The following is an 18,137-nucleotide window of genomic DNA, read 5'->3' as shown; positions in this document are numbered from 1 at the left end:
GGGGCGAGGACTGGCCTCATAAGGAAAGAGCAAAGGTGCTCAAAGTCCAGGCCTACATTAGTTGCAAAAGGGGGTCAGAGCAGAGGGAGGCTGAAGTCAGAGGATCTGTGGGATTGTGTGCATGTGCATAATGGTGGATAAGAGTATAGGCCCTGGGCCAGGTGCTTGGGTTCAAATCTTGGCTCCCACTTAGTGGCCACTTGAGTTGGGCAACTAACCTTACCTTTCTGTTCTGCCATGTCCTTCTGGAAAGTGGGAATAATAATAGTATTTAGCTCATAAGGCCGTTAGAAGATTCAAGGGGTTAATACATAGCATGCACTTAGAATAGTATCTAGCCCACAATAAATGCCCAGGAAATGTTAGCTATTATTATCATCATGTATCAGAATCCATTGACTAGGACTGGAAAAGGGTGAAAAATCACTGATTTATAATTTTACTACTCTTTATGGATAAAAGACTGCTGACTTCTGCCTTAGATGGAATTTGTAATAGAATCCCCACCCTCCCAGAAATCCTAAATAGTGTTAAAAAAAATGTGTTATGTATTTTGAAAGAGAAAAGTTATTTCATGTTATCTGCTCCTCCCCGCCCCTCCTTACACTGCCTTTCCTGGGGATACAAGGACATGCAGTTCATTTAGGACCATAACTGTAATAATCTACGTAAACCCAAAGGAAGCCTGTAAAACAGGGCAGCATACATATATGTATATTCATATAAATACATAAATGTAAGAATATATGAATATATAATAAAAAGAGGTGTTTTAGTGAAGAGTAAGAATTAGGGTTTGAATTTTTGCTTTGACAGCTTACTAGTCATATGTCTTTGAGTAAGTCACCTCGCTAAGCCTCAGTTTTCTTGTTTGTAAAATGAGGTAATTACATACATCTCAGAATGTGTGTATCTCAGGAGGCTTGTTTTAAGGATGAAATTAGAAAATGTATGTTTTACTGCACCAAGTAGCAGCATATTCAATAAATGTACCTGTCATTATTGTTGCTATTGCCGTTAGTATTACACCGTTAGTATTACAAGTTAAATTTTTATCGAATCACAAGGAATCCTTTAGTTTATGTAACAATGATTGCCTTTTCCTAAGATTTTTGTTCTCTCTAGATCAGAGGTCAGCAAACTGTGGATCAAATCCAGCCTGCCATCTCTTTTTCTAAATAAAGTTTTATTGGAACACAGCCTCATCCATTTGTTTATATATTGTCTATGGCTGCTTTTACACTACAACAGCAGAAATGAATAGTTACAACAGAGACTGTAGTCCTCAAAGCTTAAAATATTTACTGTGTGGCCTTTTCCAGGAAAAGTTTACTAACTCTTGCTCTACGTACTGTATTTCCCAGATTGAGGTCCAGAGAATGTTAGTTCTATCTGTGTTAGTAGGTACTATCTGAATAAAAGAAAAGTTCCTTGGTCAAATAAGCATCAGAAATGTTAAGGAAGTTGAATTATTCCAGGATGACTATTTAAAAGATTCTGGCTTTTGATATATTAATGTGCATTGTGAATTTGCAAGACAAGGGCAAGAGTTTGCAAATAAACTCTATTTTCCCAGGCTTCCTTGGCCCCCACCCCCACCTCATCCCTGGAGAGGATGATGTTACACAAAACATCCTCTGGGAAACCCTGCTGTTTGGCAATTTCTGGAAGGACTTTTTTTCTTAAATCATTCTTGATGATTTAGGTGATATCTTCATTTAGAAACCTAAAGAATATCATGTGAGATTCTGTGTTACCTCATTTTTTCCCCAGTAAAAATGATACTTTGCTTAAAGTCGGGGTAGTAAAATATACCAGCTATTTAAATGTTCTAATCAGATAATATCCCCATCTTTAAATGATCCTATAAGATGTCTCAGGATTATAAATGGAATCTCAAAGTCCACAGTTTTATTTTATGCTTTCTTCAAATTCCAAAAGCTTGGGTTTTCTGTAGGGCTTTAACATTTTTTTGCATCCAGCTTTCTGAAGCATAAATCTAGAGCACCTAACTGGTATACCAACTGATTCAGCTAGGGTTTATAAGAAGGGAGATTAATGTGAAGGTAACTTGTGCCTTAGCCATAAGGGGTTTGTTTTATAGACTAAAGTAAACACCTTGAATTTCAAGTTGCAAGCACATGGGGAGCCAGAAGATTCCAGAGCAGTGGCGTCATATGCAGCCTGTGACTCACACGTCTCAGTGGCTGAGCTTTCTCCTGCAGCCGCAGCTTCCAGCTGGTCATCAGATAGAGCCCTAGGTAGTCCCACACTGCAGTCACCTGCCTTGAGATGATCCAACAGGCATGTCATTGCAACACTGTCCAGTTATGAATGAAGGCTGGCTATCTCTTTGCCAAACACAGTTGGAAAATAAATGCTAAGTCATACCTGTTTTCTGAAATCACAGTGGTTGCAACAGTGAACCTGGACTAAGAATGGAGAACCCTGCTGGAGAGTTCAACTCCGGTCATAAATGTTCACGCTTGCTCATTCTGTCTCGGTCTCTGGCTCTTTCTCACTTGTAAGCTTCCCCATTAAGGCAGAGGCCAGCCAATTCCTAGTCATTTTGGTGCCTTCTAACCTGGCTTATAGTGGGTGCAGAAAATGTTTTATGAAAGAATAAGAGGTCTTATGTGTGTGTCTCCCTTTTCCAACTCGCAAATCATTTTGGGAACATTCCATGTGGTCTCTTCATTTATGTATCTCACTGTTGTGTGTATAATAGGTCCTCGGTAAATGTGGTTCACACTGTAAATGTGGGTTCTAAAAGTTTCATTATCACAGTTTTATTTTATGGGGCATGATGAATAGACTTTTCAGAAACCTTTGACAGATAGTATTGTCTTTTGGCTTTAAATTATTTCTTTTAAACAAAGGAAGGAAGGGAAGGAGAGAGAAGGAAGGACTGAGGGAAGGGAAAAACATCTTGGCTGGAGCATAATTATCTCTTTCGAAAAAGCTGGAAACTTGGAAAACTGTCAACTTACTATGAAATATATTATTTCCTTGAAACACACTCAAAAGTTCTGAGTTTCATTTGCTGTATTTATGAAGTTTGTTCTCTTGTAAGCACCATAATATGTGATGTATAACATATACTGTTCCCTGAGACTCATTGGCATTCTTGGAGTTCAGATGTTCCTGGGAAAGAAAGAATCTGAAGCTGACCTACTTGAAAGAAAGGATCAGAAATGTGGGGAAAGAGCTTTTATCTAGTAACATAAAGAAAAGCAGCTTAAACGCAATCCTCCCTTCCATGCCCTCCAAGAATGAGCTATTTCTAAACATTTTCTTCTCTCTGGTATTGTCTGCTGGAGCCGTCTTATTCAGTATCCAAGAATATATATAAGAATGGTTGCAACTGGCTGGAGCCACACTACAACTACCTAGAGACAGTGGCGATCCCAAGCGACCAGGGCAAGGATTAAGAGACGTTGCTAGAGAGAATTCTTGCTCTCACAGGGAGATGCAGAAAGGCAAGAGAGGAGCATAGTGATTATGTAAAGTACAAGATGTGATCACGCTGAATAAATTTTAATTATTGGATTTTAGGACTAGTTTATGATGGATATTATTTGGTAGAATGCCGAGGTAGGGGAAAAGGAATCAACCTTCTTCAAAGAGTTATGCTCCTGTAGTATCATCTGACTTATAATACTGCTCAACACATAAAATGTTTAGTATCTGTCAGGCACTGTTCACATCCTTTATATGAGTTAACTTTTGCTGCCTAACAAACTACCCTAAAACTTTGCAACTTAAAACTACAAACATCTACTGTAGGTCAGTTAGGCAATACTTCTGGTCTGAAGTGGCTAGGCTGATTTCTCCTGTGTTCCCTATTGCATCTACAGGTAACTAACACCTGGGTGGTCTAGGATGACCTTACCCACATGTCTGGCTATTGGCTAGATGTCAGCTGGTGCTACAGGGATGACTGGGCATGTCTCTGGTCATCCAGGAAGCTGGCCCATGATTTTTCACAAGGTGGCTGGGTTCCAGAAACAGTAAGAGAGCAAGTCCCCAAATATGGACCTTTTACAGTTCTCTGCTTGTGTCTTGGTTGCTAGTGTCCCCTGTTAGGCTTCTCTGAGGAGCAGATGCTAAGGCAGCGTTAGATGTGTAAGAGATCTTTCTATTGCCAAAACTCCTGTAAGGGAACAAGTGAGTGAGGAGTCAGAGGAGGCCAGAGCTTACCAGATGGTGATACAGGTCCATCTCCTATGGAGGAAAGAGGGAAGGTAGGAGGGAGTTAGGGTTGGCTAGAAAGCCTCTCAGATAGCAACACAGTTCTAAGAAAGCTTTGGCCAGGCCAGTGGGAATCCCTTTTGCCAGAATCACCTCAAGCCTTTATTGATCTGCTCTAGCTATGATCTGTCATTCAGCACAGCAGCTACAGTTGGGACGACCACTAGATTAAGTCTGCAGTCAGTAGTCCATTTGTGGAAGGACTGGGAGAATTACTGCTCCACTGAGTAGCACTGCCCTTTTCCTTGGGGATCTAGCTATCTCTGTAGTCAGTAAGCTCCTGATCTGAAAATAGGCTCAGCTATGGGAACAGAACAAGGGATCATGACTTTTTATTGGGGTGACCACCTTCAGCCTCCTCTGTTCGTCTCTTTTTGATGGTAGAGATTAAGCAGTACCTTTGTTGTCTGCCCATCTCTTCTGCCCCCTAGGAATGCCATATTCTGCCAACCTTCTCCACAGCTCCCTCCACATCAAGCCCCCTTGGCTGCCTCTCTGACTTCCAGTCATTATACTTTATATTATGGTAACTGCAGCCTTTTGATTTCTAGTAATGAAGTACTGCGATCTGGCTATTATTACTTCAGGCCTCATCATCCCGTGGGTGTTAATGGTCCAGCTCCATGACATTAGCCTTGGGCTGCAGAGGAGAGCTGCCACTGAACTTCTTGGAGATGCTGGCCGTCTCACCTATGCATGGCCTTGGTGAATGGTATTTCTTCTGGGCCCTCCCATGAAAAATAATAATCTGTGTTTTCTAGCTTGACACAATATATCCATTCCAGCATGCACACTCCCCCAAGCCTTTTTATTCTTTTCTCTGTCCTCTGCTAGGGCAATCAGGGTGTTTTGATTTCATTCACCATTGGCCATCACATTTCCAGGCCTCTCACAGCATCCTAGCAGCTTGTTTGCCCAATCCCCTGGGGTCCTTTTCCAAAAATCTGACCCCCTCCCCCCCAATCAAGGTATCCTGCCTATCTAACCTTATGTCAAAGCTCCCTTGATTAAGCATTTTCACAATTTAAACTCAAGGCACGTCAAGGCTCCCGCCAGTAGCTGCTAGCTAATCCTTGTATCTCTTTTGGTGTGTAATCTCTTTCCTCCTTTCAGCCACTTCCCCAGATGAGTAATCCTGGGATTCAACCCTAGTTATTGGCCTAGCAGCCAGGAGAGGAGGAGGTAGGAGCAGGTCCTCGTGGGGAAGAGGCAGTTGTAGCATCTTTCAAAACAAAGGAATTTCTAGCTCTTACTAGGGCAAGAGTTGGCCACCTCTCTAAACTGTGAGGGTTCCCAGGGTGGCCGGGTGGGGGGAGGGCGATCTGCAGATCCAGCATTCTCTGGGCCTCCATCCAGATATCCTATCCTATGTTTCAGGGTCTCAGGTTTTCCCAACTAGAGCCCTGACCCTAGAATAGCAGACCTGCCTTGGCTGAGCATTTAAATGTCTTTGGAGCTCTATAAATCTAACCACCAGATCTCTTTTGTTTGTTGCTCGGCTGTGTCTGTTCTTCCACTGCAGGAGATGAGGGCCTCTTCAAAAAGTACTACAGTTGGCCCTCTGACTCTCCCATGTAGTCTTCAACTGTTAATGGCCCTCAGTTTCTCATTCTCCCTCTGTAGGGTATCAGTATGACCTAGCAGTAGCCAGCCAACACTATCATCTTTGTAGGCATTTCTCCTCCCATATTTTTTTTTTTTTAATTTTTTTTTCAACGTTTTTTATTTATTTTTGGGACAGAGAGAGACAGAGCATGAACGGGCGAGGGGCAGAGAGAGGAAGACACAGAATCATCGGAAACAGGCTCCAGGCTCCGAGCCATCAGCCCAGAGCCTGACGCGGGGCTCGAACTCACGGACCGCGAGATCGTGACCTGGCTGAAGTCGGACGCTTAACCGACTGCGCCACCCAGGCGCCCCTCTCCTCCCATATTTTTTAAATGCCTAAAACATTGTACCCAGAAGGACATTCCCCTATCCCATGAAGTTTTCCCAGGTCACCTCCAGTGAAATCTGCAGCAGTTGAACCAGTACCAGGTGCTAAAGTGTATCTGCACCTCGTAGTCCACCTAGGACAGTGTCCTCTTTACCTACCAAGCAATGAATGAGCCAGTCCCACATTCTTATCTTAGCCGCTGTGTTGTTGGATCACTCATGGCACCACTTGTGTTAGTCTGGATTCTCCAAAACAGACACCGAGACCAGAATTAAACATATGAGATTTACTGGGGAAAGGCCTGTAAGGGGAAAAAGGGAGGGAGCCTGAGAAATCTGGAAAGATACAGGCCATACCTCTATGAAAGACAAGAAAGGAAGGAGTATTAAATGTCCATCCAATGATGAATGGATAAATAAAATGTGGTACATTCATACAGTGGGATCTTATTTGGCAATAAAAAGAAATGAAATACTGATACATATCTATCTACACCATGGATGAACCTCAGGAACAGGAAGCTAAGTGAAAGGTAGCATATTGTATAATTTAATTTATATGAAATGTTCAGATAGGCAAATATACAAAGACAAACTGGATTAGTGGTTGCTTGGGGCTGAGGGGTTAGGAGGGAAATGGGGAATGATTGCTAATGTGTATGCGGTTTCTTTTCGGGGGTGATGGAAATGTTCTAAAATTGATCGTGGTGGTGGTTGCCCAACTCTCTGAAAATGCTAAAATCATTGACCTGCATACTTTAAGTGGGCAAATTCCATGGTATGTGAATTGTATCTCAAGAAAGCTGTTCTATTAAAGGAAAAGAAAAAAGCTCTAGCATTTCTGCTTGCATTTTCCAGCATTATGTGCAAAAAAGAGTCTCAGACTAATAGCACAATGTCAGGAAAATGTCACTCAGATTAATTAGGAGTCCTTTATCCCTTGTGCTCAGTCTTTGGCTGGGAGCAGCCCTTGCAAAGCCTGGCCAAGTCACAGAAGCAGGGAAAGTGGCAGTTTATGCAGTGGGAGGTGTGAGAGGCACATTTTTGTGGCTACGTGTCCTATAAGCCCAAACAAGTCACGTGTCCATACCCAGACCCCAGGTTTTAAGAAGTAAATGGCACATTTTGATGAAAAGAGTAGCAAAGTTATATTGCAAAGGAGTGTGCCACTTGCATTAACTCATTACATTCTCCCAACAGCTAAAGTGGATGCTATTGTTATTCTCATTTAATAGATGGCATAGGGAGATTAGCCAGCCCAAGATCACGTGGGTGGTGAGTGGTGAAGCCTGGATTTGAACTTGTCAGTCTGGCTGCACAGTCTGTGCTTTTTATCATTATGCCATATTTTCATACAATATATTAACCTGAATGTCATAGAATCAGTTGGAGAGGTGTTATTGTCTGTTTTTCCTCACTAGAATGAAGGCTTCATGGGAGTAGGGAATGGCAAAGCATGTTCACGTGACAGTTCTTATTCTTTCGTATGTATTCTCCCCATTCTCCTTACTACAGGTCTCCAAAATCAGAGAAACAGGAGCAAGTTATGTTCCATCTAGACGTACATTTATTTGGCTTTTCATATTGCCATTTAAAAAATCCTGGCATATTTTTAATCCCAGTATAACTCTAGCATGTGATTGAAAATACAGAATTGCTTGGTTATCACTAAGCTTGAAAATAGATTCCCAGTGAGAAAGGAATTTTATATCCATTGAGGGGGTCCTAGAACTAGATGTGAGAGGACAAATGCTAGTACACTCGCTTGTTAGAGAGCCCAGGATTTGCTTCATCTTGCTCTTGGAGTTTGTGTTTTGTTAGCATAGTTGCATGTTGGCAGCTTTATGAAAGGAGGCCCCTATGAGAGACTTAATGTATGTGTGGTATTGACATAAGCAGGAATTAGTAGGTCAGATATAACAAGGTGTCTTTGGGAGTTGAGGAGAAGTTAGGGGTGGGAAGATGTGTAATTTTAAAAATTAAGAAACTGAGAAACAGTAAGATTAAGCAGTTTGGCCAGGGTCAAACTAAAATGTATCAAATTGAAAATTTAGGTGGAGTCAGCTTGACTGTAGGACCAATATTCTTTCCATTAAAATTTTCTCTATTTTCAGCCCAGCAATTCACTTAAATCCTCTCATTTAAAATAGTTAATTCCACTGTCTCTATTAATTACAAAATGTGTTTTGATCATTTTGAGGGCTGTTGTTCCTCTTGCATTGATTGAGACAGATCTCGGCAGCCCCCGGATGTACACTCACTGACCATTGGTAGCACCAGAGAATGTTTGGATTACATTTAGGATTTCAAGAATGCTATATTTAAGACTTTGTGGAAGATGTCATATTTTTCTTGGAGATTCTGGCAGACTGCATTAGAGAAGAAAAACTAGAATTAGCATAGCCACAGATGACAGGACCAGGACCCATAAGTAGGTGTTGGAATTCTAGGAAGGAGTCTTGGACCCAGTTTAAGAAAAGTGTTCCTAATTAGAGCCACCCAGAAATGGATGGTTGTTGCTTATAATGTATGGAGTTTTGTACTGCCAGAGGCTCCTGAGCAGCTGCAAAGAGAGGATATAAGGACATTTTTACCAACTGGAGTTTGTACTATATCTCAGGAGAGGGCCTTTAAAGCTCTAGCATTTCTGCTTGCATTTTCCAGCATTATGCACACGGGAGACTTGATACTCTCCAAATCATAACATAAGGCACTCCCGAGGATAGGAAACCTATATAAAGGAGTTAATAATCTCCGTTTCCCTAAAGAACGATGTTCTTTGCCTCGGATGATCATAAAATCAGTTAAAGGAGAAGGTTAAAGGAGAAGTCTCAGTTTTAGATTTCCCACATTATGCCAGAAGTGTTTTTAGTCAGGCTGACTCTGTTTCCAGAGTGTGAGGGTGTATGTCATTGTTACTGTCCAAGTGTTGATATTTTACAAAAGTTTAAGATCCCCTCTGGCTATCTATTTTGTATCATTAGAAGAAACTTTTGTTACTGGTTAAAGTGAAGTTAATAATTGAGCTCTTTTGACATAGAATCTGTGAGCTGTCCATCTCAAGTGAGGACACTTTGTCTCTTTCTTTTATTGGGTTCTTTAAAAAAAGTTTTTTTTAAGTTTATTTATTTTTTCAGAGAGAAAGAGAGAGCAAGCAGAGGAGGGACAGAGAGACAGGGATAAGGAGGATACAAAGCAGGCTCCGTGCTGTCATCACAGAGCCTGACTCGGGGCTTAAACTCACGAACTGTGAGATCATAACCTGAACCAAAACCAAGAGTGAGACACTTAACTGACTGAGCCACACAGGTGCCCCTTTACTGGGTCCTTTAAAAAAGGAAATGATTTAGAAATTTTGAGTGCAGTCTCTCCTTTGAAATCTTAGTCATTAATACGCAGCAATTTGTCACTCTAAAAGAGTGTTGTACCGAGATGTTATCGATAAGGCAATAGAAAATACTGGAAGTCACAAAGACAAGGTGGAACTTGTTTTGTGGCATATATTCACACGTTTTGCATTATAAACAATGAATTGTAGAAGTTTCAAAACACCCAACCTCCAATAGAGTGGCTTTTTATTTTTTTTTTTTATTTTTTTTATTTTTTATTTTTTAGTATATGAAATTTACTGTCAAAATGGTTTCCATGCAACACCCAGTGCTCATCCCAAAAGGTGCCCTCCTCAATACCCATCACCCACCCTGCCCTCCCTCCCACCCCCCATCAACCCTCAGTTTGTTCTCAGTTTTTAACAGTCTCTTATGCTTTGGCTCTCTCCCACTCTAACCTCTTTTTTTTTTTTTTTTTCCTTCCCCTCCCCCATGGGTTTCTGTTACGTTTCTCAGGATCCACATAAGAGTGAAACCATATGGTATCTGTCTTTCTCTGTATGGCTTATTTCACTTAGCATCACACTCTCCAGTTCCATCCACGTTGCTACAAAAGGCCATATTTCATTTTTTCTCATTGCCACGTAGTATTCCATTGTGTATATAAACCACAATTTCTTTATCCATTCATCAGTTGATGGACATTTAGGCTCTTTCCATAATTTGGCTATTGTTGAGAGTGCTGCTATAAACATTGGGGTACAAGTGCCCCTATGCATCAGTACTCCTGTATCCCTTGGATAAATTCCTAGCAGTGCTATTGCTGGGTCATAGGGTAGGTCTATTTTTAATTTTCTGAGGAACCTCCACACTGCTTTCCAGAGCGGCTGCACCAATTTGCATTCCCACCAACAGTGCAAGAGGGTTCCTGTTTCTCCACATCCTCTCCAGCATCTATAGTCTCCTGATTTCTTCATTTTGGCCACTCTGACTGGCGTGAGGTGATATCTGAGTGTGGTTTTGATTTGTATTTCCCTGATAAGGAGCGACGTTGAACATCTTTTCATGTGCCTGTTGGCCATCTGGATGTCTTCTTTAGAGAAGTGTCTATTCATGTTTTCTGCCCATTTCTTCACTGGGTTATTTGTTTTTCGGGTGTGGAGTTTGGTGAGCTCTTTATAGATTTTAGATACTAGCCCTTTGTCTGATATGTCATTTGCAAATATCTTTTCCCATTCCGTTGATTGCCTTTTAGTTTTGTTGGTTGTTTCCTTTGCTGTGCAGAAGCTTTTTATCTTCATAAGGTCCCAGTAATTCACTTTTGCTTTTAATTCCCTTGCCTTTGGGGATGTGCCGAGTAAGAGATTGCTACGGCTGAGGTCAGAGAGGTCTTTTCCTGCTTTCTCCTCTAAGGTTTTGATGGTTTCCTGTCTCACATTCAGGTCCTTTATCCATTTTGAGTTTATTTTTGTGAATGGTGTGAGAAAGTGGTCTAGTTTCAACCTTCTGCATGTTGCTGTCCAGTTCTCCCAGCACCATTTGTTAAAGAGACTGTCTTTTTTCCATTGGATGTTCTTTCCTGCTTTGTCAAAGATGAGTTGGCCATACATTTGTGGGTCTAGTTCTGGGGTTTCTATTCTATTCCATTGGTCTATGTGTCTGTTTTTATGCCAATACCATGCTGTCTTGATGATGACAGCTTTGTAGTAGAGGCTAAAGTCTGGGATTGTGATGCCTCCTGCTTTGGTCTTCTTCTTCAAAATTACTTTGGCTATTCGGGGTCTTTTGTGGTTCCATATGAATTTTAGGATTGCTTGTTCTAGTTTCGAGAAGAATGCTGGTGAAATTTTGATTGGGATTGCATTGAATGTGTAGATAGCTTTGGGTAGTATTGACATTTTGACAATATTTATTCTTCCAATCCATGAGCAGGGAATGTCTTTCCATTTCTTTATATCTTCTTCAATTACCTGCATAAGCTTTCTATAGTTTTCAGCATACAGATCTTTTACATCTTTGGTTAGATTTATTCCTAGGTATTTTATGCTTCTTGGTGCAATTGTGAATGGGATCAGTTTCTTTATTAGAGTGGCTTTTTAAAGTAGTACCTAAATGGGGGCACTTGGGTGCCTCAGTCCAACCCTTTATCTCAGTTCAGGTGTTGATCTCAGGGTCATGAGCTCAAGCCCCATGTTGGGCTCCACGCTGGGCATGAAGTCTAAAAAACAATCAAAACAACAACAACAACAACAAACCAAGGAGTACCTGAATGAGGAGACCTAAAAGCATAAAAGTGTGGCAGATGAATATTGGGTAAAATCCTTTCTTACTAGATTAAGGCAAAATCCCCTGTAGTCATAATACCTTATTGCCATTCAGTTCCTTGTACTGTAGTTGTACTGTCACCTGTTAGATCCAGCAGAATCTTTCCTTAAGTTTTGAAACATTGCACTTTTTCCTTGCTTGTGTACCAGGTGCCTTATATGTCTTTAAACATTAGAATCCCACTCAGGACAGTAAAAAGAAGCAAGACCAATTTAGGAAATAGCACATTCGCAGCTTCATCTCACCCCTGTCTGAGCAACAAGGAAGAGAGTCAGACTGTCACAGGGAGCAACCTGCTGCCACTGAGCTCATGCTGAAGCTTATATGACAGGATTCCCTTGGATTCTGTGCCTTTTAAGGTTCTGTATCCCACTTTACTGGTATACGTGTATATACACATCTATGTATATATGTATTTCTATGGTCAAACATTGGCATTCAAAATCTCTTTTGTCCTATTAATAATAAAAAAGTACATAATTGATCAGTTAGTTTAATTAGAAAATATTATATATACTTATATATACCAGTTTTTGTCTTTTTCTTAAGAATCACAGAGCTATCAGAGACCCTAGAAATCGTCTCGCACAGTCCATTTATTTTACAGAAGATTGACTTGTGATCTGGAGAGGCTAATTTGTCCCTAGTCGCACTGCTAGTTTTTGACTGAACTAAGTCTAGATTTCCTATCTCCTGGTCCTGGCCCACTGCTCGTTTTACTGTACCCCACTGCCTTACCGCTCCTGAAATGAGGGGTCAGTAAACATAAACAAAACATTTAAAACAAATACACAAAAACTAAGTTGGGGCGCCTGGGTAGCTCAGTCAGTTAAGCTTCCGATTCCAGCTCGGGTCATGATCTCACGGTTCGTGAGTTTGAGCCCTACACTGGGCTCTCTGCTGTCAGCGCAGAGCCTGTTCCAGATCCTCTGTCTCCCTCTCTCTCTCTCTGCCTCTCCTTTGTGCTCTCACTCTCTCTCAAAAATAAATAAACATTAAAAAAAGCCCCACAAAAAACCTAAGTTAATTTCACTGAGAGGCCAAAGGTAGCACAGGCTTTTTGGTGAACTGTTACCCCTACAGTCTCTTTCAGAAGTTTTATTTAGAGTTTAGTAGTTGATGACTTGATGAAATATGACCAATTGGCAGATTTTCCTAATTGAGTTTGGTAGCAGAGTTTTGTTTTTCTGAGGAACAAAATATTCCTAATCTATCTCCACATGTGTCCAGAATGATCTTTTTAAAATAAGCAAACCCAGTCATGTCCTGCTCTGAGTAAACTCCATTAAGCAGCTCTCTTTTGCCTTCAGGATAAAATCTAAGTCCTGAACATGGCCCACAAGGCTCCTGGTAATCGAGGCCCTGCTCACACCAGCCCTTCACCTCACCTTTCCCTCGAGTCATGGTTTGCTTCTTTTAGTTCTTTGACTCCAACCAGTTCTCTTACCTTTATGCACATGTTAGCTTTCTGTTGCTTCCTAACAAATTACCACTAATTTAGTGCCTTAAAAAAACACCAATTTGTTATTTCACAATTTCTCCAGGTAAGATGTCTGTCATGGTGTGGTGGGATTCTCTTCTTAGGCTCTCACCAAGCTAAAATCAAAGTATTGGCCAAGGATGTGGCTCTCATCTGGGGTTCAGAGTCCTCTTTCAAACACACTGGTTATTGGCAGAAATCAGATACCCATTTCCTTGACACATCTTTAGAGTCAGCAGTGACATGTCCAACACTTTTTATTCTTCCAGCCTCTCTGACGTACTCTCCTGTCATGTCTGTGTGGCTTCCTCTTCTGTCCTCAGCCAAGAGGAAGTTCTCCTTGCAAAGACTCATGTGACTACTTCAGCCCCACCTAGATAATCCAGGATAATCTCCCTATTTTAGGGATAGCCAGTTAGTAACTTTAGTTTTACCTGCAGAGTCCCTTTTGCCATGTAGAGTGACATATTTATGGGCATGACACTGTAGGGAAGAGGTCATGGGGGTCAAAATTCTGCCTACTACAACACAGTACTCTCGTTCTTGCCTCTGCATCCTGCTCCTTCATCTGCTAACTCATACTTTCATCCACTGGGTCACAGGATTTGTTTTTGCCCCTCTTCCTCCACTCCCCCTCCCCCATTCTCAGGGTTAGATTAGGCATCTCTCTTCAGTGCTCACTTATGACTCTTCACATCCCCATTGTACCACTTGTCCCTTCATACGCTTAACTGTGTTCTTTGAGGGGACTGACTGACTGTCAGCTCTCTGAGGAAAGAAGCCATGTTTATCTTTGCACATTCGTGTTTCCCTGCTTAACATTATGTCTGCCGTACAGTTGACACCCAGTTAAAAAGAAAAGTTGAATCAACAAATTATTTGTACCCATGAGACGTAGGAGCATGATAGCCATGTTTAATACAAATTTCTAAGACTGTCAGAGGAAGAGAGAAGACAAATTTAACTCAATATTTATAAATTATTAAAAACAAAAACAAAAACAAATCCAGCCTGCTTTTGTAAGGTACTGTGCTCCTCATTACTGGAAGCCTTTAGGTGGAAGCTCACTGACAGGGCATCAGGGATATTGCTGGAAGCTCTGATTTGTGACCAATTCTTGTTAGGGTTGAGGTAAGAGCAAAGGAGATGGGGTCACTTGTATTCCTATACCTGTGGCTCCTAGCAGAGACCTACATGCTATTGTCACTAGGAGTGTCCCTGTCCATTCAGTGGAATTTTCTAGCCTGGTAGATCTGGGATAACTGACTCCCTAGTCCCTTAGCCTGTGCTGGTTACTGAGTCATAACTGAGTGATAGGATTAGTATCGTAGAGTTACTTTTAGAAGTCATTACCTGTGAAGAAGCAATATTAGGAGTAAAAAGACTACTAACACACAGCACCAGAAAAGAAGTAGTGTTTAAGAGCAGGCCTCCTGAGTCCTGTACCCAGCTCTAGCACTTACCAGCTCTGTGGCTTTAGATAAGGAACTTTAGTCTCTGGGGTTCAGTTTCCTCAAATGTAACATGGACATGATAATAGTAGAACCTTAACTTGTGGACTGTGAGAATGAAGTAGACGAGACCATAGAGGATGGAGTGCCTAGGGTATGATTAGCATTGCAGCAGGGTTACCTCTCCCCCTCCTCCTCCCCCGCAACAATGTTATCCTACAGGCACATACAAGAGAGTTCAAGGCCTACAACCACATGCTCAGTGTCTGGCATATACTAGGAATACAGTATATATATATATATATATATATATATATATATATATATATACACATAGGCAACACACCCAACATGGGTCTTAAACTCAGAACCCTGAGATCAAGATTCACACACTTTACTGACCGAGCCAGCCAGGCAGTCCTACAATGATACATTTGATTTAATAAATAATATGTTCACTTGTAATTTTTATTTATATTACTCTTTCAGATAACTATAGAAAATGGTCCCAATAACTTTATAAGAACTGAATACTGAGTTGATCTTGTGTTGCTCAGAGCTTGCGAAGGCAGTCTGAAAGATGGGACTTACTTAATCTCTTTTTTATTATTAGAGCAAATGGATGTTTTTGGAAACTATTTGAATTTTTTTCCAGGGTAAAGAAAGCTATAATCAAATGAAATTAATATTTTACATATATCCTTTTCTGGATGATAGAGTAAAATACTCTTGCCACAGAAATGTTCTTGTTTGAATTCAGATGAGATGTTAATTAACACTTTGCTTGTCTTTGCAAACAGGTTCATCCTAAATTCCACTATAAACAGGCTCATGACCCAGGAACAGACACTTCCTGCGTGACTTTTTCCTATGATGGTAATGTCCTTGCTTCTCGTGGAGGTAGGTTAAAAACTTTCTTTCGGATGTATTTCTATATATAAAATGATCATAATTAACCCTAATAAAGTTACACTAATATCCTAACAGTAAAGGTAGCTGTGCTTTTGTTAATGTAACTTTGTCAGTCTTCTTTTTCATTAAAATGCATATCCAATTTGGCAAAATTGTTTTATTAGAAGTTGTCAAGTAAAATTTAGAAAATATGTACTTTTTTGCCTGAGTTTTTATTTTAGCTTCAAATTCCATCAGAGTTTGAAGCCTCCAAGGATGACCTTTGCCTCTACTTTATGGAATTTTGTAGATGATTTTCTACAGTATTTGTATACTGTTTTTAAATTTAGAGTCTTCTGTTAGCTCACCATTAATTTTTTTTTTCCAGTTCAAACACTATAACAATTCAGTTAAAAAAAAAAGTTGTATACCTGGGTGTCATTTTTTAAATAGCTATGTAGTTTTATGTGACCATATTATAAGTTTACTTATCCACACTCATATGGTTGAATATGGGTTGTACCTTTTTGCTGAATCCTTCTCACATGGATAAGCTAAGTGTTAACTGAAGGAGATAAGAGAATAGTAAGGACGGCTTATGAGTAAAGCATTACGTGAAGTATGGGACATGACTGAGGATCTTCCTGGAGGCCCATTTGTGGGGAGGGAAAGAAACAGCAGAGTAAGTAGGTGGGAGCCATGTTACAGATGGCTTTAAATATCAAATAAAGGATTTAGTCTTTATTCCATAGGCCATGTTAATCTAGCAACACTACCTTCAGTCATTCATTCACTCCATCAACTACTATATTATGTTGAGTAACTACTCTGAGTTACCATTATGCTGGGTGCTGGGTATACAATGTGAACATCATAGACAGAGTTCCTTTCCTGAAAGAATTTGCAACCTGGTGTAGAGAGTAGTGGGAGTGAGGGGGAGATGGAGAGACTTGGTACAGCTTTCACTCAGTTCAGCCGTTCCATGTCTGTGTACCTCGGGGACTGTATTCAGGTTCTCTGTCCTCTGAGGAAGCCTTCTCTATTATATCCAAACTACCCTTACTTACATAATTGTAAAAAAGCAAAGCACATGTATATGTATTTTCTATTTATGGTAAATATGGAAAAGGTGGGTATTATAAAATATGTATTTTGGTTTATCAATTCTAACCTGTTCAAGTCCTGAGATGGCTCTTAATTAAAACTATGTGTACTCTTTACTTACAAATAGTGGTTCTTACCCCAAGAGTCTGTATCTGAATCTTCTGGGAAAGTTTTTCAAATGATAAATGTTTCACCTAGAAATTTTCACATTTACTCTTGCCCCTTTAGAAGGTGTACCCAAATCTCCAATGTGCACTGGGGAGACAAGAGGGGAATAAGAGAGAAGTGTAGTTTGAAAATTCTTCTCAGAGGATTCTAAAACAGGCCAGCCCCAACCCAGTTGTTAAGTACTAGAAGTACAGGACTAATTCCATTTCAGTCAAAGCCATTTTGGTGATAATTCTTACCTTCCCCTTCCATCCTGTAATAGCTGTTGGCTACCATGTTGCCAACACAACATGCATACTATATTCCATCCTTTTTCTTCCTGAGTGTATAGAATATGACAGATGGAAGTCAATTCACCAGAGTCCCTGGGTGTTGTAAGATGTTCCTGCTAGTTCCAGAACCTGCCAGTTTAGCTAAACTCTTTAATGCAGATTAATGTTTTTTTTTTTTTTTACTGTTTGAGAATTGTGAGGATATGTAATCTTTTTTTTTTTTTTCAAGACTAAAAGCAAAAAGGTGAATCTTACAAAGTTCTTCCAATATAAGCAGGACCCCAGTCCAGCCAGTTGTGGATTAGTGCACCTGCCAAAAGTTGTGTTTCAGAGGAAGAGTCACTTGGGAGAGAGTGGAGACTTTTATTGAACTCTCCACTCACCTCACTTGCACCTGATATTGATTCCTTATTGGACCCAAGGGGTTGAGGCGGGTCTCAGCTGTGGACATGGGGGAAAAAGAGCAGCAAAGACATTACTTATATGAGTTTTGGCTTTCATTCCGGTCAAGAATATTAGTTAGTAGCCCTATAGAAATATAAAAAAGTGATCCTTAGAAGAATATCCATTATACTTTAAAGAGCTTGGAAAAGCTGTACTCCCCAGCAAAGTGAAGAGTGATAGCCACAGGTGGAGTTACACTGGAGGGAAGGGAATCACATGGCTCACCCTCATTAATGTTAATGGATAGCTTCATCTACACACCAATGGGAGAAAGAATCTGTTGTGAATTGAACTATTTTCAGTCCTGATGGTTGTTAAATTAATATCTTCTTAAGCAGTCAGGTTATGCTCAACTGTACCTTAGGGGAACTGCCAGCTGCTGTAAAATCACTCCTTAGAGTAGATTCTCCAGGGTTCCTTCTAGCCTACAGATGCTACATCAGTTGGAAAATTTATTTCTAGGAGACCAGTTCATTATCATATATCT

At 40.5% G+C, this 18,137-nt stretch overlaps 1 protein-coding gene across 1 annotated transcript in view; it reads left to right on the top strand.

Moving 5' to 3' along the window:
* The window catches only part of WDR70 (WD repeat domain 70), a 298,973-nt gene that overhangs the window by 230,604 nt on the left and 50,232 nt on the right, over positions 1-18,137 (top strand). Inside the window, exon 11 of the mRNA XM_049648141.1 lies at positions 15,572-15,671. Within this exon, the coding sequence (XP_049504098.1) occupies positions 15,572-15,671 (100 nt within the window). The remainder of the gene's footprint in view (positions 1-15,571; positions 15,672-18,137) is intronic.

Source organism: Panthera uncia (assembly GCF_023721935.1).
Source record: "Panthera uncia isolate 11264 chromosome A1 unlocalized genomic scaffold, Puncia_PCG_1.0 HiC_scaffold_17, whole genome shotgun sequence".
Lineage (NCBI taxonomy): Eukaryota > Metazoa > Chordata > Mammalia > Carnivora > Felidae > Panthera > Panthera uncia.
This window is presented reverse-complemented; position numbering and strand designations above follow the sequence as displayed.